Genomic DNA, 14384 nt, shown 5'->3' with positions numbered 1-14384 from the left:
GCCCGTCTCTCCGCTCCCGAGGCGCCCCCCGCTGCCAGTCTCCCCGCTCCCGAGGCGCGCCCCCGCCGCCAGTCTCCCCGCTCACGAGGCGCGCCCCCGCTGCCAGTCTCCCCGCTCCCGAGGCGCGCCCCCGCTGCCAGTCTCCCCGCTCCCGAGGCGCGCCCCCGCTGCCAGTCTCCCCGCTCCCGAGGCGCGCCCCCCGCTGCCAGTCTCCCCGCTCCCGAGGCGCGCCCCCGCTGCCAGTCTCCCCGCTCCCGAGGCGCGCCCCCGCTGCCAGTCTCTCCGCTCTGGCGATGCCCGACGGCCGCTGCTCCCGCTCACTGGGCCCCGCCGACTCCCGGCTCCGGCTCCGGGCCCGGGCCCGCTTGATGCTGCCTCTTGGCGCCGCGCAGATGGCGCTCGGATGTCTGATCGTCGCCGTGAGCTTCGCCGCTCTGGCCCTCACCACCTCAGCCCGGGTCCGGCACTCGTGCCCATTCTGGGCCGGATTTTCGGTGAGTGACCCACAGCTGAACCCAGGTCAGACTCGGTTAGTCAGTTTACCCGGGACATGAGGGGTCGAGTGAGGGGGCAAAACTGTGGCAGGTGGGTTTAACTTGGCAAAGTGTGAGATAATCCGCTCCGGATTTCAGAAAATCACATGGGAATCGTTTCCAAAGAGTGAGAAGATAGGAACAGTGGATGGGCAGAAAGGTTCAGAGATCCATGTGTAAAAATCACTCCAAACTACTGTCCAACTACAAAGATCATTGAAAAAGGCTGAGGGAATGTTGGTCTTTAACTCACGAGAAACTGAAATACAAAGGGCAAGAAGTTCCAGCATAGAATTAATCATAGAATGCAGCACAGAAGGAGACCATTCAGCCCATAGTGCCTGTGCTTGCTCTTTGAAGTAGCTGTCCATTGCCCTGCGCTTATACTTTAGTTGTACTAAGTAATCATAGACCCTATCTCGAGTATACTGTATAGTTCTGGCAACTGCACTTGAGGAAGGCTATTTGGCTATGGAGGTTACACTGCAGATTCACTAGAACGATACCAGGACCTAGCGGGTTAAATTATAGGATGTGTTGCACACGCTAGGCTTGTATTCCCTTGAATATAGAAGATTAAGGGAAGATCCAATTGAAGTATTTCAAATTATAATGGAATTTGATAGGATTGATAGAGAAGCTATTTACTTTGGTGGGAGAGTCCAGAATCAGGGGGCATGAACTTAAAATTGGAGATATTCTTTCAGGGGTAATGTTAGAAAGCACTTCTTCACATAAAGGGTAGAGGAAATCTGGAACACTCACCCTAAAAATTGTTGAGGCTGGGGGTCAATTGAAAACTCCAAAACTGAGATTGATAGATTTTTGTTTGGCAAGGGTATTAAGGGTCACTGAATCAAGATGGGCCGATGAAGTTAAGGGACAGGTCAGCCATGATGTAACTCAGATCGGCAACACGTTGATGGCGAGCGACTAGGAGCTCGCCAGCGATGACTGTAGCATGCGCAGCGTGGGTGGTGACTGTAGCATGCGTGGGCGGTGACTGGAGAGTGTACAGTGCGGGCAGTGACTGGAGCGTGTGCAGTGCGGGCGGTGACTGGAGAATGTGCAGATGCTGGAACTGGATGGAGGCAGTCCTGTCAGATCCGCAGCAGGTAAGAAACCGCCGAGTGCAGGAGAGGAGTGGAGCTGACGCGTTGGCGGGGAGGAATTGAGCCAGCAGGTGGGTGGGGAGTCTTCATAAACACCCGGTTTAGGCCTCAGACACCCCAGAGAGTAATGTGTCTAAGTTTGTTGATGATACAAAGCTACTCGGAATGGTAAGCTGTGGGGAGGACACAGAGAGGCTGCAACGAGATAGTGTAAGTTCGAGTCAACGTTTGGAACCTTTAGTTGTGACTAGTCACTGACCACTCCGGGTACGAGGCATTTGGTATAAGCTGTAGTAAGTTTATTAAATGGAAGCGCAAGCAGTATAACAAAATGGTACTCAGCAAGGCGGTTGTTACAACACCAGCTCCGGACTCTCCAGTTATAGAGTCATACAGCACAGAAACAGGCCCTTCGGCCCAACGCGTCTGCGCCGACCATCAAGCACCCATCCAATCTAATCCTATTTTCCCACACTTGGCCCGTAGCCTTGTATGCTATGGCGTTTCAAGTGCTCATCTAAATACTTCTTAAATGTTGTGAGGGTTCCTGCCTCTACCACCCCTTCAGACAGTGTGTTCCAGATTCCAACCACTCTCTGGGTGAAAAGATTTTTCCTCAAATCCCTTCTAAACCTCCTGCCCCTTACCTTAAATCTATGCCCCCTGGTTATTGACCCCTCTGTTAAGGGAAAAAGTTTCTTCCTATCTACCCTATCTATGCCCCTCAGAATTTTGTATACCTCAATCAGGTTCCCCCTCAGCCTTCTCTGCTCTAAGGAAAACAACCCCAGTCTATCCAGTCTCTCTTCATAGCTGAAATGCTCCAGCCCAGGCAACATCCTGGTGAATCTCCTCTGCACCCTCTCCAGTGCAATCACATCCTTCCTTTTGTGTGGTGTCCAGAACTGTACACAGTACTCCAGCTGTGGCCTAACTAGCATTTTATACAGCTCTAACATAACCAGTGGGGTACTGTCTCCTTCTCTGTTCTTCTTGTTGCTGCGTTCTTGTCGATCATAGTCTATCTCCTCTTCTCTTGGTTGTGTGTTGAGGGTCACAAGACTCTTCTTCTTATACCCTTTTTGAGTCCAGCCTTGTGTGTATTAGGTGACTGATTAGTTTACCCTTGAGTAGGGTGAAGCCTCATCTTAGCTAACCTGATTTGTTTACTTTTTTTTATTGAACTGATTATTTTACCATTATTTGTCCGTTACTGTATTGTAAATTTACGTGTCCCCCATGCATGGTGTTTTTCTTTCCTAAGCAGGAGATCCTTTCGATAACATAGTTAACATAGTTCTGCAGACGGAAATGCTTATCCAAGCAGACATAGGTAAGAATACTTCCTGACCTAAACTTTTATAACAGATTGACATTTCTTTCCACCGTCCTCCATACATCGGAATCTTACATTATTTAAAAATTATGCCTCGCATCTCAGCATTTTCTGAATTCATACTTCTATACGAACCCCACCTTGAGGGTGAAGTGAAGCTGATCCCTCAAAATTACTATATATAATGACAGTACACTCCATACATATAATTACATTACTGTTCTACCAATACCTGTGACAAATATTTTTCGCAAATCTGTGCTTTAAGCTCCAACCTTACATTATTTAAAAATGATGCCTCGCTTCTCGGCATTTTCCGAGTTCATATTTCCATACTAATCTACAATATAGACGGCTAAGTGAGTGGCAACAAGATGGCAGATGGAGTATAATGTAGGGAATTGTGAAGTTATGCACTTTGGTCGTAAGAATAGAAAAGCAGAATATTTTTAAAAAGATGTACAACTTGTAAGTGTCGATGTTCAAAGAGACTTGGGTGTGCTTGTATAAGGAATACAGAAAGTTAAGATGCAGGAACAACAAGCAATTAGGAAGGCAAAAGGCATGTTGGCCTTTATTGCAAGGGGATTGGAGTACAGGAATAAGGAAGTATTGCTGCAATTGTACAGAGTTTTAGTCAGACCGCATCTGGAATATTGTGTGCAGTTTTGTTTTCCACATTTAAGAAAGGATATACTTGCACTGGAGGCAGTGCAGCAAAGATTTGTTAGATTGGTCCCTGGGATGAGGGGGTTGTCCTATGATGAGAGGCTGAGTAAATTGGGCCTGTATTCTCTGGAGTTTAGAAGAATGAGAGGTGATCTCATTGAAACATATAAGATTCTAAAGAAAAGCAAAATACTGCGGATGCCGGAAATCTGAAACAAAAACAAGAAATGCTGGAATCACTCAGCAGGTCTGGCAGCATCTGTGGAAAGAGAAGCAGAGTTAACGTTTCAGGTCAGTGACCGTTCGGAACCGAAGAAGGGTCACTGACCCGAAACGTTAACTCTGCTTCTCTTTCCACAGATGCTGCCAGACCTGCTGAGTGATTCCAGCATTTCTTGTTTTTGTTTAAGATTCTAAAGGGGCTGGATAGGGTAGACGCTGAGAGATTGTTTCCACTCATCTTCCCACTTTAGGGAATCTAAAACATGGGGGCACAGTCTCAGGATAAGGGGCCAATGATTTAGGACTGAGCTGAGGATAAATTACTTCACTCAAAGGGTTGTGAATCTTTGGAATTCTCTACCCCAGAAGGTTGTGGATGCTCCGTCATTGAATACATTTAAGGCTGGGATTTTTGGTCTGTCAGGGAATCAAGGGATATGGTGAGTGGGCGGGAAAGTGGAGTTGAATCAGCCATGATTGTTTTGAATGGTGGAGCAGGCTCGATGGGCCATATTGTCTACTCCTGCTCCTATTTCTTGTGTTCAATAAGAATAAAAGAATAAGAATATTAAGGAGTGGTGCAGTGGTTAGCACTGCAGCCTCACAGCTCCAGCAACCAGTTCTGGGTCCTGCCTGTGCGGAGTTTGCCATTTCAATTTTAGAATTTTCAGGGTTCTCTTCCTCGTTCAGTTCATTCATGCTACTGCTCTGCTCCTCTACTGCTTTTACAGCCTGGCACACACTCACTGGTCTGTCCGGTTCTCACCTATGGTATCTTTTGTAACATGTCAACATAGCAGTTTTTGGTTTTTTCCTCCTGTCCGGTGTAATAATTAAGTAGTTTACATAGTTCTCCCTTTTCCCTACACTATATAGGCCACTATACCTGTCTTTAGAGGTTTGCCCTGCAAGGGTAACAGGACCAGAACCTGTTTTCCTGGTTTAAACTCACAAACTGTAGTTTTCTTATCTGTCTGCCTTTTCATTTTTTCCTAAGTGGTTTTGAGGTGTTCCTTTGTTACCACACAGGCTTGGAAAAGTCTTTCCCGCAAGATGGACACACAATTTAGTAATGAGGTCTCCTCCCTTTGTTCTAGGATCAATATTAGGGGGCCTCTCACCTCATGTCCAAAAATCAATTTGAATGGGCTAAAGTTCATTGGGGGAATCCCTGGTAGAGAACAACAAGAAAATTACTCCTTTGTCCCAGTTATTGGGGTATTCAGATCAAGATGCCCGGGGTTTGATGGTAGTGTTCCAGAGCCCCTTGTGATTGTGAGTGATATTTTTTTTTAGAGATACAACACTGAAACAGGCCCTTCGGCCCACCGAGTCTGTGCCGAACATCAACCACCCACTTATACTAATCCTACACTAATCCCATATTCCTACCAAACATCCCCACCTGTTCCTATATTTCCCTACCACCTACCTATACTAGTGACAATTTATAATGGCCAATTTACCTATCAACCTGCAAGTCTTTTGGCTTGTGGGAGGAAACCGGAGCACCCGGAGAAAACCCACGCAGACACAGGGAGAACTTGAAAACTCCACACAGGCAGTACCCGGAATCGAACCCGGGTCCCTGGAGCTGTGAGGCTGCGGTGCTAACCACTGCGCCACTGTGCCGCTGAAGATTTCAGCTGGTCAATACCAAGGCTTTGAACGACCTCCTGAAGCATTCGGGATATGAAATTGGTTCCCTGATCAAGACTGTATTTCTCTGGGGAGTCTGCATCGGGTGAGGGTTAATCCCTCAGCCAATGCTTTGGCAGTAATTTTCCTCAAGGGTATGGCCTCTGGGAATCGGATGGCCATATCCATGATGGTTAAAAGGTATTGATAACCTGTCCTGGTTTTGGGTAGGGGTCCCACGCAATCAATTAGAGCTGTTCTGAAAGGTTCCTCAAAAGCAGGAATTGAAATTGGAATCAGTGGAGCAGATTTGATTGTAGGTTGTGGTTCCAAACAACCTGGCAGGTATGGCAGGTCCAACAAAACGTAACCACATCTTTGTGGATTTCTGGCCAGGAAAAGTGTCAACTACTCCGGGCCTGGGTCTTTCTGATACCTACGTGCCCAGCCATAGGGATTTCATGTGCAATTCGCAGAATCTCTCTGTGATATTTAGGGGAGACTACAATTTGGTGAACTACTGTCCACTCCTCCTCTGCGGTTCGCTGTGGAGGTCTCCATTTTCTCATTAGGATTTAATTTTTAAAATAGTAACACAAAGGCAGTTTCTCTGCCTCTGCCTCAGAATAGGCTGTCTGTGCTATCCTTTTCACATCAGGGCCTGCCTGCTGGGCTTCAAATAAGGAGGGTCTACTGTATACTTCGCCAGAATCTCCAAAACATGTTTCAGCCAGCCAGCCCTCAGAGTCATCTGACTGAATTACTGGCTCAGCTCTCTCTGGGAAGCTTGCTTGGCCATGGCCCTGGTTACCACACAGGCAGGAAAGATTCCGGGGACTTCTTCCTGTATTTGTTCTGTCTCCCTGGCCTCATTTGGCTGGCCTAAGACCACTGGGGCTGCTACCACCTTACCCCCAGCCAAATCATTGCTGACTAGCAAGTCTATTCTGGCCACAGGTAAACTAGGGACAATCCCTACAGTAACAAGTCCAGAAACTAGGTTGTACTGCAAGTGGATCCAATACAGGGGTACAGACATGTATCCTCCCTCAATCCCTTTAGCCAGACCGTCGCTTTTAGAGGGCTCTCTGGTGGGAAGGCCATTTTCTGATGCAGCACTATGAATTGTGTGACCCCTGTATCTTGAAGCAGGACAATGGGTTTGCCTGTCTCACTAGAGTGATATGGGGACACCTCTCCCTTTAAAACAAAATCCTGATCGCCACCAGGAATTTTCTCCACTTCTGCCGCACCTACGGTGGTATTCTTAAAGGGGTTCATTGCCGTGGCTGGGGCCACAAGCCTGTCTGCCTGGTTACCTGCTTGGGCACCCTTTTCTTAGCTAGCCTTGTAAACTCCTACAAAATTAACTTTAACTTCCAGCAGTCAGCTTTCAATGCCCTGTTTTACTGCAATGGGAATACACAGGTCTGTGGAAAACATTCCTGCCCTCTGCATCTGCTTTCCTTACTGGTGGAGGGCTTCTTACATGCTCACCTTTTGTTTCCCTCTCACTAGCACCCCATCTCATATCACTTTCCCACTTTCTGTCCTTTCCAAACCTCTGGGAATTATTATGGAAGGACTTTCCCTGTGAAAAGGGTTTATGAATAAGCTCAGTTGTCTGTCATGGCAGCGACTTCTCTCATCCTTGTAATTCTTTGCTCCTCAATATGGTTCCTTCTGTTAATTGGGATGCTATTTTTAAATTCTTCGAATAGAATTACCTCTTTCAAATTTTTCGTGGTTTTTTTGCCTTGTGCTTGAAAGTGACTCCCACCTGGGTAGCAAGGGTTTTTAATTTATCATGGGTTATGTCTCACTGCTCTAGAAACTCCTCAGCATTAAATGTGGCCATGTCTTTTATTTCTAGCACCATAGAGAAAAGGATACGAGAAAACTTGTTTGTTTAATTTTCCACAGTTTTCGAGGTAAATTTTCCTCTCATTTCCAAATCCCTATTTTATCTTAATGCTCCAAAATCCCAGCTCAGAGCTCCCAATTGTTACGGACAGGTGGGAAATGGAGTGACTCATTTCCACTTGTCACCTCTCAACTGACCACAGATAGTGTTTTTGTTAAACTAGTGTTTCAGACACTGTGCTTTGCTTGCCAAATAAACAGACAGTGACAGGTTTTCTCATAGGTTTGAAACAGAAGATTAAATATTTATTGAACAATAATCATCAGAAATGATTGCAACATCACCCACATACACATTCACTCTCACATGCACACTCAAGAAAAAGATACAGAAGGTATAGGGTAAGAGGCATTAAGAGTGGGATCCTCTTGGAAATTAAGTTTTTAAAGTTGGCAGGCCTGTTTGTTGGTTGTCTCTCATTTGCTGGGATGTTGAAGTCTTCTGGCAATCAACACTTCAGTTTGAAGATAGTGCTGGTATTTCTTAGTTCACTTTTCACCGGTGGAGGAATTGTTTAAAAGTCACTCTCTTATTTCTCTGCTCCACTTGGTTGCAAACTTGTCTGAGCAGGGTTCAACTGTCTTCGCTGGAAATGATCTCTCTCTCTCTCTCAGCCTTGTGCTGGAATTGAAGATGGCTTTCGATGTTCTCTCTGTGGCTGGAGATTTCTGACTGATGTCCTGATGTTCTCCAAAAAAAGGTTACCTTTCAAGGTAAACTCATTTAGTGTTAGTCTCACCCATATGACTTTAGGTTGCAGTTACTGAAGGGCTATACAATAGCTTTTGATGGCAATCTGTTTTGATAAGATGAGGTATTTTCACACTTTATTGTGGTGGTTGTAGCTGGAGACGGGGTGTCTGCGAATGCCTATGTTTTAGCTTGTCTTTGTGTATAGCTCACATCCATGTGTTTACAATTTCAACGCAGATGAGTTTTAGTTCGAGCAGACATATTTCAGTGCAGGAGAAGGTGGATGTCATGTGACTTTGTCCTCTAGCTTGTTGAAAGCAAGTGCACCTGTCTTTTAAATTTTTTGTTAATAACTCTTCAGTTTATATTTGTATTTCCATTGCTGCACTTCCCATGAGCTTGGCACAGTGCTCATATACAAAGCCAGGGTACACTGCCCGAAGGGTACAGGCAGTGCTCATATACAAAGCCAGGGTACACTGCCCGAAGGGTACAGGCAGTGCTCATATACAAAGCCAGGGTACACTGCCCGAAGGGTACAGGCAGTGCTCATATACAAAGCCAGGGTACACTGCCCGAAGGGTACAGGCAGTGCTCATATACAAAGCCAGGATACACTGCCCGAAGGGTACAGGCAGTGCTCATATACAAAGCCAGGGTACACTGCCCGAAGGGTACAGGCAGTGCTCATATACAAAGCCAGGATACACTGCCCGAAGGGTACAGGCAGTGCTCATATACAAAGCCAGGGTACACTGCCCGAAGGGTACAGGCAGTGCTCATATACAAAGCCAGGGTACACTGCCCGAAGGGTACAGGCAGTGCTCATATACAAAGCCAGGATACACTGCCCTAGAGGTATAGACAATTACCACCCCATCAGTCTGCTCTCAATTATCAGCAAAGCGATGGAACTGGTCATGGACAGTGCGTCAAGTGGCACCTACCCACCAATAAACAGCTCACTGATGCTCAATTTGGGTTCTGCCAGGACCAAAGGCTCCAGATCACATTACAGTCTTGGTCCAATATGTAAAAAATGAGCAAAATTCTGGAGGTGAGGTAAGAGTGACTGCCCTCGACATCAAGGCAGCATTTGACCAAGTGTGGCATCAAGCAGCCCCAGTAAAATTGAAATCAATGGGAATCAAGGGGAAAATCTCTCCACTGACTAGAGTCATACCTAGCAGAAACGAAGACGATTGAAGCTGTTGGGAGGCCAATTGTCTCAGCCCCAGGACGTTACCGCAGGAGTGCCTCAGGTTAGTATCTTCGCCCCAACCATCTTCAGCTGCTTCATCAATGATCTTCCCTCCATCATAAGGTCATACGTGAGGATGTTCGCTGATGATTGTACATGTTCAGTTCCATTCACCACTCCTCAGAAAATGAAGCAATCCATGCCCGCAAGCAGATAGACCTGGACAGCATTCAGGCTGGCAAGGAACATACTCACCAGTGCAGAATATATGGTGGTTCCAGTTTGTAACTGCTGTCCGAGGCAGCACTGGTCAGTTTCATTGAACGGCGGATGTCCATTTTGAACCTGTTTGTCACTCACATTCAGACTCAGGGAAGAATGGTGGATATTCGAGTACACACAGTGTTGGAATGACATTGCTGTTCAAATTCTCCACCCTCTGCAGTAGTCTGCCCTGGGGCATAAGCTCTGGGTCCCAACTGAGGGCTGTGTGAAACTGCCCTGAAATCCTCAAAATTTAACTCAGAACATGGACATTTAAAACAAGGTAAGCAATCCCCTCATTGTTGCATTTTCATTCAACTCCGTGTCTGTTCCCCAATTAAATGTGGAGAAGTCAGGGGTAAAATTACCCTTATTCATCTCTAATCATCTTGTACACTCTCACTATCCCTTGAAATTCAGCGTAAGAACAATCAGAGGCACAGCTGTTTGCAGTATCACAGTACACAGGTCCTGAAAGGCAGCCAAACTAAGCACCAAGAGATCAAAGGTAGTATCAGCCATGCAGAAGACTAATAAATTCCGATTTCATTATCGGCTTTGGCTGAATCTGCCCCGGGCAACTGCTCAACAAAACAGTGAGCAACAGCATGCAGCAATATGGGCAGAGATTTCAACTGGAGAATTTAAATACAATCCCAATTTAGCTCTTGTTAAATATAGTGATTAAGGCAGTGAGATGAAAACAGAAATCATAGGAAATACTCAGCAGGTCAGGCAGATGTTTTGTCACTGACCTGAAACGTTAACTCTGTTTCTCTCTCCACAGATGCTACCAGACCTGCTATTTCCAGCATTTTCTGTTTATATTTCAGATTTCCAGCATCCGCAATTTGCTTTTGAGACAAACAGTGAGGTTCAGTTCAGGAGTATCAGCAAATAGATTAATTAAACTCCAGATCTGTACAAGAACATAAGAAATCGGAGAAGGAGTGGGCCATTCGGTCCCGCAAGCCTACTCCACCATTCAATACAATCACAGCTGATCAGATCATGGTCTCAACTCCATTTTCCTGCCTGCCCACAAATACCCTTGGCTCCCTTGTAGATCAAAAATCTGTCTAATTCAGCCTTGAATATATTCAATGACCCAGCCCTCACTGCTCTTTGGGGTAAAGAATTCCAAAGATTAACAACCCTCAGAGAGGAAATTCCTCCTCATCTCCATCTTAAGTGGGAGAACCCTTATTCTGAAACTGTGCCCCCGAGTTCTAGATTCCCCCATGAGGGGTAGAATCTTCTCAGCATCTACCACTCCAATAAATATAGGCCCAATCTGCTCAACCTTTCCTTGTAAGCCAGCTCCTTCATCCCTGAAGTGAAGCTTCCCTGAACTACCTCCAATGTAATTATATCCCCTCCTTAATTATCAATAGCAACTTTCTTAATTCATAAACTGACTTGAAATAGAACATAATGTATCCAAACTAACATGCTGATACAATAATGGGGAGGGGGAGAAGTAATCAGGAGGGCAGAATTGGAGGACTGCAGAGATGTCAGACTGTAGGACTGATAAAGGTTGGAGAGATAGGGAGGAACGAGACCATGCAGGGATTTGAACACAAGGATAAGAATGTTGAAGTGTGACATTGCTGGACTGGGAGCTCATGCAGGCCAGTGAGCACAGGGGTGATGGGTGAACAGGACTTAGTGCGAGTTTGGAGACAGGTAGCAGAGTTTTGAATGAGCTGAAGTTTATGGAGGGTGGAAGATGGAAGTCAGCTAGGAGAGGACTGGAGTAGTCAAGTCTACTGCTACTGACACTCACTTGTAACTTGCTTATAACTCACTTCCCAGTGTAATTAACACTTCTCCCTCACCCCACCACAAAAACTCTCACTCCTCTCTCATCCCTCCTACCAAAACTCACATTCCTCCCTCAGTTCTGCACTACAGCAAGAATAGATTATGAGTTTAGAAGCTGATGTTGGGCTGATAATCTGTCCACTGAGTTGACATGCTTGTAGTAAAGAAACTGAGGCAAAGTACAGAACTGGCACAGCGTAAGGAAACATTATTCAGTTGTGATGGTGTTGGATATTGTCTTTTCTTCCAGATGCAAGTGGCTTTGCAATTTATTTTCAGCGTTTGTAGGCTATGTTTTTGTCTGCTGCCTGACTCTGACATGAGATGCCCTGTTTGATTATGCAGTATGTAGGGAGTGACTGATTTACAATTAACTGCACACATACTCAAATAATAACTTTATATTAAAAGGCTTGAATTAGAGCAAAAGAATGTCAGCCAGATTACTCTGGACTGCAGTCTGGGATTGTATGAAGCACAGTCTCTCAATAACCTCACTTTTTTTTTTAAATAAGCCATTTCTCATTTCTTAATGTTTCTGGCATTTATAAAAGGCAATTTTTCAAAGTCATGTCAAGGGCTCCTTATATTAAAGACCATTTCTTTTAAAATTAATGAAAAATAAAGTGCTCCTGTTTTGAGAACATGTGCTGCAGAAAGCTGTCTGAGCTGTATGTCAATACATCAGCGTCCTCTCCAACCAGTTAAGTATTGAACTTTCCACTGCTGTACCTTATCCATTTTGTTTATTAATTGCCTCGTTGGTGGGGAAAGGCCTCCCAGCTATGGTACTGTGTTCCACAGGCTCAGTCCAGAGTCAGCCAATCTCAACTGGATGTTTGCACCTCCAGTATAACTTATTTTCTTCACACTAGTATTTTAAATGCCAGGTGCCCAGGTCCTGCCTCAATCATTCCACAGACGCAACAGGTACACAGCTCTGTGTATCTGTGTAACTCTTGCTGTCGCTGTCCCCACCTTGCTCTACACTGTCCCAACTCTCAATCCACTCCCCCTCACTCGCCCTGCTACTCCTCACTCATCCCAGCCCCTTCCCTGCCCATGCTCCCCCCTCACACCACCACTCCCCCCTCACTCAGCCTGCTATCCCCTCACTTATCCCACTCCCTCACTCGTCCTCACTCCCCTCTCATCCACCCTCCTTGCAGTCCCCTTACTCACCCCTCTTTGCTCTGACATTGATTGCTAGCCTATGTTTAAACTTAAACTGCATTGCAGTTGAACAGTAAGAAAAAAACTCAATAAAATTCAGTTGAGAGTTTGGATTTGTTCCAAATTAAAACACACCTGAATAACGGGAATGCCAACATCAAGTCTCTCCTTTCTCATGAATGATTAAACTGCATAAATCAGCCAATTATTATCCCTGCTCTCCAACTATCCCTCTGATGCTGCAGTGACATGAATCATTCAGTAATCGTCACCAACACCACATCCTGCTAGCTCACTGCTTCAGGGCACAATGTTGCATGCAGTAGGATGGTCTGATTGAATGGGCAGCTAATGACCCATACTAAATCTAATTCTTAGCATAAATGGGAGATGAGCAAATTAGAGGCAAGCATATAGGAAGAGAAGTACAGTGCATGGTTAGGTAGCAACACTATCTCTTCACCTTCTTCCGCAGCTCTTGCTGAACAAGAATAAACACAACCCTATGTGAAAGAAGTGTTAGTATCATTTAAACTGACACACACCCAGGTGTTACACTAGTCTTCATAGAGGTAGAATCTATGGTCCTGAGGCATCAAACCCAGCCCAGCCCTGAAATAAGAGCAAAATATTGCAGAAGCTGGAACTCTGAAATGAGAACAGAAAGTGGCAGAAACACACAGCAGGTCTAGCAGCATCTGTGTAGAAGAAACAGAGTTAATGTTTCAGCTCTGTGACCCTTCATCAGAACTGGTGAACTCTGTTAACTGTTAACTCTCATTAACTCTGTTTCTCTCTACACAGATGCTGCTACACCTGCTGAGTGTTTCCGGCACTTTCTGTTCTTATTCCAGCCCAGCCCAGCCCTGACTGGGCTGAGTGAGATCAGAGGCGGTCAGCTCCTGTGTTCCTACACCAACACCGACCAGTTAGGCAGTAAGACTGGCAGGGACAACGTGAGAGTTTACTGCCCATCTCCTGGGGCATCTAAAGGGGTCGGGGGCACAAAGGAAGGAAGAAAAAAATCAACAGATTAAAAAAGAAAGCAGAGAAATCAATGCAACAGGCAAAAGAAAAGCAGATAGAATTTAAGATGCAGGAAAGATTAGGAACAGATAAGCATACTACTTAATTCCAACTGCGAAAACAGGTCACAATACAAAATCGGTAACGTTCACAGTGAGATGGGATATTTCTCCCCGAACACAGCTGTGTGGAATAAAGACTCAACTAAATGCTTCAGCTGGAGAGGCTACAGGGAAAGAATGGGACTCCAGAGAATGAGAAACAGAGATAAGAAACTGGCTACAACAATGGGACAACACAGTGTCAATTTGAACTGGATCATGTGAAGTTCGGCGCAAGATCAGTCTACAAGGAACAAAAGTAAAACAGTGCAGATGCTGGAAATCTGAAATAAAAACAGAAAATGCTGGAAATACTCAGCAGGTCAGGCAGCATCCTTAGAAAGAGGAACAGAGCTAATGTTACAAGTCAATGACCTTTCATCAGAGCTCAGGAGAGACTTTCATTTATCAGTGTCTGACAAATTTGATCTGTAATATCCGAGCCCATTGTACCATTCAGTTAACCAGATGATCTGTTTTGAACAATTGTTCCATAGAAATAAATTACAGAGGAGTAGATTACTCTGGTTATACCAAACCTCAAAATGTTCAAAAACATTTTAGAAAAGAAAAGGAACAAATCATGCTGGGATAAAATCAGAAGATTTACCTATAGCTATTTACAGCACATTACACATTAATCCCACATTACAAAAATGATTACA

The 14384-nt window shown here is 45.3% G+C and overlaps 1 protein-coding gene across 5 annotated transcripts in view; it reads left to right on the top strand.

Moving 5' to 3' along the window:
- Positions 1-241: 241 nt before the first annotated feature.
- The window catches only part of fam189a1 (family with sequence similarity 189 member A1), a 117295-nt gene continuing 103152 nt past the window's right edge, over positions 242-14384 (top strand). For 3 of the 5 annotated variants that reach the window (XM_068015676.1, XM_068015675.1, XM_068015677.1), the window contains exons 1-2: positions 407-494; positions 2913-2978. Coding sequence is in view for 1 of the 5 variants with exons in the window: in XM_068015673.1 (XP_067871774.1) it covers positions 294-494 (201 nt within the window). In the remaining 4 variants the exon portion in view is untranslated. Of the gene's footprint in view, positions 495-2912; positions 2979-7383; positions 7442-14384 lie in introns of all 5 variants that reach the window. The other 2 variants (XM_068015678.1, XM_068015673.1) reach the window with 2 other exon arrangements.

The sequence above is a fragment of the Heterodontus francisci genome, chromosome 35 (assembly GCF_036365525.1).
Source record: "Heterodontus francisci isolate sHetFra1 chromosome 35, sHetFra1.hap1, whole genome shotgun sequence".
Classification (NCBI taxonomy): Eukaryota; Metazoa; Chordata; class Chondrichthyes; order Heterodontiformes; family Heterodontidae; genus Heterodontus; species Heterodontus francisci.
The sequence above is the reverse complement of the archived record's forward strand: the minus strand, read 5'-3'. Positions and strand labels throughout refer to the sequence as shown.